Source organism: Petaurus breviceps, unplaced genomic scaffold (genome assembly GCF_028583685.1).
Source record: "Petaurus breviceps papuanus isolate PSGF00001 unplaced genomic scaffold, PetGlider_PUasm1.0 490, whole genome shotgun sequence".
Classification (NCBI taxonomy): Eukaryota; Metazoa; Chordata; class Mammalia; order Diprotodontia; family Petauridae; genus Petaurus; species Petaurus breviceps.
This window is the reverse complement of record NW_027186352.1, coordinates 465,207-474,186: the sequence shown is the minus strand read 5'-3', so window position 1 is coordinate 474,186 and position 8,980 is coordinate 465,207. Positions and strand designations below refer to the sequence as shown.

Genomic DNA, 8,980 nt, shown 5'->3' with positions numbered 1-8,980 from the left:
GGGAGTAGACAGGAGGGTGTGAAGAAGACATTGTAAGGGAGAGGTGAGTCCACCATGAGCCCAGGAGACCTGGCCAGCAGTGATACCATGGACAGAGATGGGCTTGCTAAAGCAAACCCTTCAGTCCCTCTACCAGGGAGGAAATAGCAGGGCCCTGCCCTAAGGTGCCTGCCTTCTCCTAGGGGATAGGGCAGCAATGCAGATAAGGAGGCCATTAAATTCAGCAATTATTATGGCTTCCTGCCCCCTTTCCCCACTGAAGCCCCCTCTACCGGGGACATTGGGCTGGGCTCTGGAAATACCAAGAAAACCTTGCCCTCAAGGAGCTGACATTCTGCTGGGATGCGGGGATTCAAAGCACACGGGATTAGGGTTAGGGAACCCAAGTTTGATGCTGTCTCTGTTGCCTCTTCATTGGTTGACCTTGGGCAGATCACTTAGAGGACGTGGACCTCAATTTTCTCATCTGTAAAAAGAAGTTGGATTCAGTGGCTTTTGACATCCCTACCATGTCCAAATCTAGGACCCTTTAAGACTTAGGGAGGAGCAGAGCATTACCCCCAAACTTGGCGAGAGGCAAATTAGGGCTTTCTGTAAGGAAACGAGAGCTGCATCCCAAGTAGATGTGGAACGAGAGGCTGCCCTCCACAGGAGTCCTTGTTCAGAGGCTGGGGGTGTTGGTGCCAGTCTAGACCAGACTGGAGGCCTCTGAGCTCTCAGCCCTAAGATTTGGTGCTTCTGGATCAAGGAAGTCTTCCTGGACGGGGTCTCACTTGACCCAGTTCTTGAACACTGGGCGGAATGAGAGGGAGGAGAGCTGTAAGGGCCCAGGAGCAGGGCTTGTCTACCCCCTCCTCTTCACTCTTTCCAGGTCGCCCTTTGTCTCCTTCACCTCCTGGTGCCTTCAGTTTTCCTGATGCCCCTGAATCATTAGTGCCCTAGTGGCTGCTGGCCCGCTGTCTGTCCCGTTAGATGGGGAGCTACTTGAGGACAGGGTCTGCTTTTGCCTTTCCTTGTATCTCCAGTACTTGACAGAGTGCCTGGCCTATAGAGGCGCCTAATCAGTGTTTATTGACTGACTGATGGACTTCTCCCCTCCTTTCTTGACAGGCCTCTGTTTACTGTGTGGCAGCTATCCTGTGGACTGCAGCCAAATTCAACTTAGCACCTAAACAAAAGCTGACATTGCCTCGAAAGCTCAAAGGTCTCCTGCTGGACATGGCCCGGAGCAGTGCTGTGGATAGGCCATCTGTAGCCCAGGCCATGAAGGTGACTACATTGCTGCCCCATCCTCCAACTGGTCAAGTCTGAGCAGGGGATCATGAATCAACTGGTCTCCAAGACACCCCCCCCAGGACAGAAGGCTAGTGGTCAGCAGAGGCGGGGATCAAGGCAGGCTTGGGATGAGCCCAGACTGGTGCAAGACAGGGAGAATCAGCCTGACACATGGTTTTCTTGGCTTGGGTTCCTTGGCTGAAGGATGCAGTCCCACATGAGTAATGAGTGCAGGGCCAGTTATACAGGCACCCTCCCACACTAGGAACTAGCTCCGTGGCCCCCAGAGCTGAGCCACGCCCCACCATTCCTTGCCATCTCACTAGTTTCCCAAAGGAATATTGGCTTCTCTTAGGTGAAAGGTTCAGTACATGTAAGTCAGGCCCTAGACCAGCTATCCCCTCTGGATGGAGGCAGAGGGCCTTCTCTCTAGTGTGTGCCTCCAGCCACAAGTACCAGTGACTTATTGATCTCCCTATCTCTCCTGGCCCTTCAAGTGAGGATCTAGTCCTTTTGCTATGTGGGGGCCTAGAGCAGACACTGGTATCTACCACACAGTTCAGGATTGTTCCCTTCTAAGCCTGGCCTTGACATGTCTTCCATTATTTTATCTTTCAGATTCAGGCTGAACCCATCCCACTTCCCTTCCCGTTCTTTTTTCCTCTGAACCCAACAGAACCATTCCTAGACCTCATGTCTAATGAAACTCCCCCATCCCATGATGGTTGAGTCTGGGGAAAGGCAGGTGTCATCTCCCCATATGAGAATGTCAACAGCTTAACCTTCTTTATCCCTCACAATCACCCATTCACACTGACCTTTGTATCCTTCTCTTAACATGGATTTGAATCTCAATACGACTCTGGTTTTTTTTTATAAGAAGTGCTTGGAAGTCCTCCAATTCATTAAAGGTCCATTTTCCCCCTGCAGGATTGAGCTCTTGGCTGTTGGCCCATATCTTTTGCCTTCTGGAGTACCATTCCAAGCTCCCCACTCCTTGATGGTGGTGGCTGCCAAATTTTGGGTGCTTCTGCCTGTGTCTCCTTGGTATTTGCATTCTTTCTGCCTGACTATTGGCAGTATTCCTTCCGTGGCCTCAGAGAGCTGGATTCTGGTTATGAGTCTTCTTTTGGGGATTCCTTTCAGGAGGCAAGGACAATTCAGTTTCCACTTTGCCTTCCGGTACTAAGGCCTGGGCAGGTTTGTTTTTTTTTGGTTGTGGCATGCAAGTAAATAGTCCAATTAGTCTGAACATTTTGTGATGTCTTGTGGAGTCATTGGCTTCTATTTGGACGGTTCTTGTTTTGGGGGAGTTATTTTCTTGGGGAAGGTCTCACACTTCTTGTTCAGTTCTTTTTTCACATATTTCTTTCATGGCTTTCTTTCCTTTTCCCAGTTTTTAGTTCCTTTTAATCTCTTGCTTGAACTCTCCCAAGAATACTACATTCTGAATGATCTGGTTTCTCAGTGGTTTCATTCCCATTGACCTTGGCCTGGAGATTTTTCTGAGCCTTTCTCTTTGTGCTTGGAGCTTTCCTGCCATGATCTTTGTGGTGGGCTGGGTGCTGTTTGTGGTGGCTCGTTCTTCCAGCCTCCTCCTTGACTTTGGGTTCTGCATCCTTTCAGAGGGAAGGTCTGAGCTGAGCTTTGGTCCTCATTTTCTCCAAGCAGCTAGTGTTGTGTTATCCCAGGCTCTCAGGGACAGCTAAGGCAGGAGGCCTGCAAAGTGCTCACAAAGTAATCCAAGTCAAAGTCTGATCACTGTCCCCATGGGGGACAAAACCCCCCATGGGGTTTTGGTATGAGAACAGCCCTGGGGGCTTGCCCAAGTGAAGGATCTGCCACTGGACCCAGCCACCATAATCTCACTGGGAAACCACAGATTCAGAGTGACCAGCCTGCCAGCTGCCCTTCACTTTGGGACTTCTGCCCTGGCTATTCCTCTACAATTTCAGCCTGGAGTGATGACTTCAACTGGGCATCTACTCTGCTCCTGGGGTCTGAACCACATGGCTCCAGTTCACTTCTGAATTTGGCTTTGCCCAGTGTCCAGTGAGGGCCCAGGACTTTGACCACTCTTCTCTACCACTTCTGTCTTCCACTTCTCTCCTCAGTGTGCCCTGGTTCTAAGCAATGGAACTGCTAGTTGGCACCCATGCCCAGACCCCTGGACGCTCCTCCTGCCCCTGCACTTAGCCCCAGTCCTCCGTCAGACCCTGGGCACTGGTATTTCACACTTTGCGCCCCTTGCCAGACCCTGTGCCCAGTGGTCACAGATCTCTGTGTCTCCCTACACAGACCCGACTTGGGACAGTGATGTCTTGTGATTTTTTTCATTTGTATTTCCCCATCAGGATTCATTTCTAGATCTAGATGCATTCTCAAGATCTTTATGGAGATGTATGTGGAGAGCTGGGCTGTTCTTCCAGTCATTTCACCATCTTTTTGACTCCTCAGCTGAAACCATCAGTGCCCTTGTCTAGGGTTGGGATGTGGGAGGGCTGTGCTGGCTCCGAGTCCAGGGGGGAGGAGCCCAAGACCCCTCCCTGGATAAAGGTCCTTCCTTTGCCTACCAGGTCAAATACCATTTTCTAAACACTGCTCCCCTTCTAGGGTTGGGAGGCTTATTCAGACACAAAATGAGAAGTCCTGGAAGCACCAGGGAAATGGTTGGGTGGCCAGGGCTCTGTCGTGATTGCCTTTGTGTGCCCCCCTCTGTGCCTTGCCTTGTCTAGGTGTGTAGCAGCTACTTGCACCAGAGAGGCATGGACAGCAAGAAGATCCTTGCCCGCCTAAGCGCATCTCCACTCCAGGTAAAAGGCCTGTTTGCTGCTGATGAGCCCACTTAGACTCTGGGTAGACCTGACCTCTGGGGCTTCCTCATTTCTCTCAGCCCTTTTCGGGGGCTTTCATCTAGGCAGGGCCACCCAGGGTGGCTCCACAGACAGGATCACCAGGGTGACACCCTTGTTGGGCGGAGGTGGTCTGGCTGTCTTGCACTTTGGAGCAGGGATGTTTGCAGCCCTGCCTTGGTCTCCCCTCTAAGATTAGAACAAAGCTCATTTCAGATGATCACCAGGACCCATGAGAGATGACACAATGCACTAGAAGGGTGTTCAGGTTTGGCGAAGCCCCATGGAAAGGCATACCTGAATCACAAAATGGACCTATTTGCTCACAGCTAAATTTCTAGAGGCAGAGGTTTGTACCAGGTGCCAAACACCTGTCTCTTAAGAACCTGCATTTGAGAAGAAGCCCTCCTTCTCAGCAGAGACTTTAGATGTTAGCAAAGGGTCCAGTCCTGGAGAATTCAGTTGTGCTTGATCTCTGTAAGTCACAAGTGAGTCGCAGGGTCCAGCGGGCCCCTGAGGAGGGGAGGGGATCTTCAGCCATCCTAGGAGGTCTTTGTGGGCTTGCCAAGTCATCGGAGGGTTGTCTGCAGCCTGGCATGTGGCCTGGGTGAGCTGCTGGAAGCATGGAATGGTGTTTGAGACACTTCTAATGCCCCTGGGTCCTGAGCAACCCTGCTGTGTAACACAGAGGAGGAGAGAGCCTCAGACTAGCAGTCAGGAGGACCCTGTGAGGTGCGGCCTGGAGGACAGAGCCTCAGTTTCCTCATCTGGAAAATGGGGAAAATGATCCTGTAGTGCCCCTCTCATACAACTGTTGTGGGAACCAAATGAGACGGGGTCTGCAAAGCGGCTTCAAACCTCAAACCTTTCCAAGAAGGTTTGTCAGTCCTCTTATTTGCAATAAGGTAGTAAGCCCCAGTCTGGGCTCCTCACCCTGACTTCTACTCTCAGGTTTACCAAGAAGAAGAAACCATCGGCCTGCAGAGCGCCCTGAGTGGAGGAGCCCTGGGAGCTAAAAGTGGCCAAGAGGACACGGAAGAGGCCAGTCCAGGTGGGCATCCCCCCTCCTCATACAGTGCTGCCCAGGCACTGACCAACTCTTTCATGGGCACTGTGAGTACCCTCTCCTTAGCCAAGGTGGGCATTCCTCTTTGGACAGTACTGGTACAGGTGGGCATCTCCCTCCTCAGACAGTGCTTCCCAGGCATTAACCACCTCTTTCATGGGCACTGTGGGTGTTTTGCTGATGTTGGGCCTTCTCATCTCATCACAGGGTTTGTTCCTTTTACTGGGGATGGCAGTCTGGTAGCTGTGAAGGGCCCAGTGCCTCACCCGCTGTCTACATGCGCAGAAAGCCCGGTTTTGCCAGCTGCATTCACCTCTTTGGCCACTCACTTTAAACCGATCGTTCTGGCACAAGAGGCAGACATGACTGAGTGAGTAGTGGTGAGGAGCCCACCAGTGGCAGGGAGGTGTCAGGAGAACCTTACAAGATGTGTTTTTCTCCTCTCTATCTCAGGGAAAGCTGCACATTCCCCTCTGATCAGGGTGATAGACGGGACGGCCCCTTCCCTGCCCCTGGCTCTGCAAACGGCACTGAAAGTGAAACGGTGGAGCAGCAGATGGCCACTGTGAGCCCAAAGGCTCCAGAAACTCCCCCACTAGTGGGGACTCCACAGGGCTCCCCCAAAGCACAGCCCCCAGGCAGTTCAGCCCAGCTCCCGTTGCTAGGCGGACCCGCCTCCCCAGGGGGCCAACAGGAAAGTGATCCAGCCACTCCTGGGGACCCTTCTGAGGCCTCTGGGCCACCTGCCACTCCTCTGAAGAATGGCCTCCTTCCTACACAGGCCCAAGAGGCCAAACCGGCATTGCAGGGGGAGCCTCAAGGCCCTGACATTCCTTGTGGCACAGGCCACAGCCATGACCATGTGGGCAAGGAGTCCAGTACCCCTGGGGCACCAAGCCTGGAGTCCAAGGAGCCTGGCAGCCACAGGGACGCTGCCTCTGCCTCTGGGGCGCCAAGTCAGCCTCTGCAGAAAAGTGTCCCCAGAAGTCGAGGAGGGGAAAAAGAACCAGGGCCTCCCCCAGACTTGTCAAAGCCAGGGAGGCTGTCTTCTTCTCATTCAGAAACCTCCTCTGGCCAGAAAAGGACAATTGGTCCTTCACTACAGAGAGTGATGCATCTCATCCAAGAAGAGTTTGCCTTTGATGGCTATCTGGAAAATGGGCTGGAAGCCTTGATCATGGGTACACATATGAGCAGGATGATTGTTGGGGAGGGGGATTGGCCATTGTGGGCCCCTATGCTCACTGGGATGGGAGGGCTCTCAGGGGCCCAGGGAGGGTCTGGCCCATCTGGGGACCACTTTGGCACCATTGTGAGAGAAGCCCTGAGGCCACAGCAACATCTATCACACCATTTTCTAAGGCAGCCAGTAGACCAGCCACCCCACCAAACCTCCCATATCCCTCCTTCAGGAAGACTTGGTGGGGAAAGTGGGGCTCACCATGGTATCCTGGTTCCCTGAGGGCAACATTCCTGTAGAAACATTCAGAGGTTGGTGAAAATGATCATTACATTTTGATCCCCGCTAAGGAGAATACATCTATGCCTTGAAAGATCTCACATATGCAACTTTCTGTGGGGCCATATCTGAGAAGTTTTGCGACCTCTACTGGAATGAGAAACTGCTTCAGAATCTCTTCAAAGTCGTGAATGGGAAGATGTCCCCACCTGGGAAGTAAGTTCCCCCCCTCCCCCCATGCAAGCTGTGGCCTGTCCAGCGTGGAGACCCAGCCTCCTCTCTCTCCTCTCCCTCCTGTCACTCAGGGATGAGGATCTCAGCTCTCTCTCACTGATAGGCTTGACCACAGCTGTGACTGAAGGTGTGAAGCCCCCAAGACCCCAGCCCCTCAGTGAGATCCTCCTCAATGGGACTTTGTAATCAAAGTCCTTATTTTTAAAACCAAAACATCCTGTCCTCCATGGTATTTGTTTATTTGTGAGAAAACAGGAAGAATTAGTGCTGCTGTGGACAGGGAACATTGACCACCCCTTGTCCTGGTAGACAGGAGCACCTTTTTGCCCTTGTTCCAGCCCTGCCTCCCACTGTGTCTCCTTTTGTCTTTTCTCTTTACGGCCCACCCTCCACCTTTGCCCCTTCCTCTATGGCCCAGTTTCTCCTCTGTTCCTGCTTCTCCCTCTCTCCCATTGTCTCCTGCTTGGGTGGGAGCCTGAGTCTAGGTGGTGGTTGGCCATGGGTGTACAACTATGCAGATAGTCTGAGATGTGGTGCTGTCCTGGTTGGGTTTTTTCCTCCCTTCTATCTGTCATTCTTTGTTACAGGGGATGGTTGGGGAGGGTGATGGTGATGATGGCATGAAGAAAATACAAGGAACCCCTTTTTGGGAGGGAAGTCACAGAACATGGGGACTGATGGAACCTTCTCATCCAACCCAGCTGAGCTACAAGTCCCTGCTAGGACCTCCCTCCTTGCTTATTCCCCTGCCTCCCCACCCCCTAGGTCCCTCACGGTCTTGGGAGTCTCTGCTTTCTCATGGCAGATAGAAGTGCAGAGTTGAGGGGATGGCACCACTCAGCACCCACATCCCCAAGGCCGCACCCCACCACTCAGCTCCTCATTTTGATCTTGCCACAGAAGGAGCAGGTGGACGTAAGTGGCCTTGGCATACTGACTGATTTCCATTTCATGATTTTTCTGATGATACCCATCAGAATGTATCCATAGAATGTGCAGTAATGTGTCCACATTGACCTTCAAATCCAGCCTTCTTGGAGAGCCCTCTATCCAACCTTTTCTTAAATAACCCTAAGCAGAGAAAACCTACCCCAATTCCAAGCCCACTCCATTTGGGGCAGCTGTCATCATGAGTAAGTTTTTCCTAATATCAAGCCTCTTTACCACTGTCCTCATCCAACTGCCATACCCCCATTGCTCCTAACTCTGCCTTCTGGAACCAAACAGAACAAATTTAGTCCCTCACCTAGGCAACTAGAGGACACAATGCACAGAGCCGGGAATACCTGAGTTCAAATCCGACTTTTGTCCATGGCTACCCTTGTAGTCTGATCAGTCCTATTTAGCCCCTGCTTTGTTTATGACTCTGTCCTAGGCCCTGGGGACCCATGGTCCTGACCACTTCTCTACCAGACTATTTCTGTGTGGGATCACCCCTGGAGGTCCAGTCAAGGGGGCTTTCTCTAATCCAGGCACAGACAGGGTGATGTTGGATGACAAGAGGAAGCCCATGGGCTTTTGCCCAGAGCCCTTTGAAATGCTAAAATAGAGATTCTGATTTTCAGTATTATGGACATGAACAGCTATGAATGGGAGAGTCAAGGCCATGGTGGACAGAAGCCAGTCATTGGGCCAGCAGGTGGGAGACAAACAAAATATGAAGCAGGTAAGACAGTTCACCCAGAGGTGGGCAGGAGGCCTTTCCCTGGGCAGGGGCTTTTCTTATCTCCAGTGAGGTCCCCCACCCTGCTCCCTAAAAGAAGAAGGAGCCAATTATTACTGGGCTCATTCTTAAACCAATCATTAATCACTCAGGAAACAGATTATTTAGGTGACATGAGGAAGAATCTTGTGTCAGAAGGGGTACTGATGCATTAGGGGAAGGCTAGACCCAAAGCCAGGGAGCCACGGGGGGTGGGGGGATGCCTGACTCTCATGGGTTGGTGTGACCTCAAGCAGTCTTTCAGCATCATTGAGAGCATGAAAGGTCACCAACAAGGCACTAAAGAGTGACAGAGAGAGAGTGATAGATGGATAAATAGAGAGAGAGAGAGAGAGACTGATAGATAGATAAATAGAGAGAGAGAGAGAGAG

The 8,980-nt window shown here is 51.9% G+C and overlaps 1 protein-coding gene across 2 annotated transcripts in view; it reads left to right on the top strand.

Annotated features, from left to right (window-relative positions):
* KNDC1 (kinase non-catalytic C-lobe domain containing 1) overlaps positions 1-8,980 on the top strand; it is a 96,305-nt gene that overhangs the window by 45,821 nt on the left and 41,504 nt on the right. For both annotated transcript variants that reach the window (XM_069101684.1, XM_069101683.1), the window contains exons 10-16: positions 1,111-1,269; positions 4,011-4,088; positions 5,079-5,178; positions 5,401-5,563; positions 5,647-6,374; positions 6,724-6,868; positions 8,452-8,552. In XM_069101684.1, the coding sequence (XP_068957785.1) occupies positions 1,111-1,269; positions 4,011-4,088; positions 5,079-5,178; positions 5,401-5,563; positions 5,647-6,374; positions 6,724-6,868; positions 8,452-8,552 (1,474 nt within the window). The remainder of the gene's footprint in view (positions 1-1,110; positions 1,270-4,010; positions 4,089-5,078; positions 5,179-5,400; positions 5,564-5,646; positions 6,375-6,723; positions 6,869-8,451; positions 8,553-8,980) is intronic.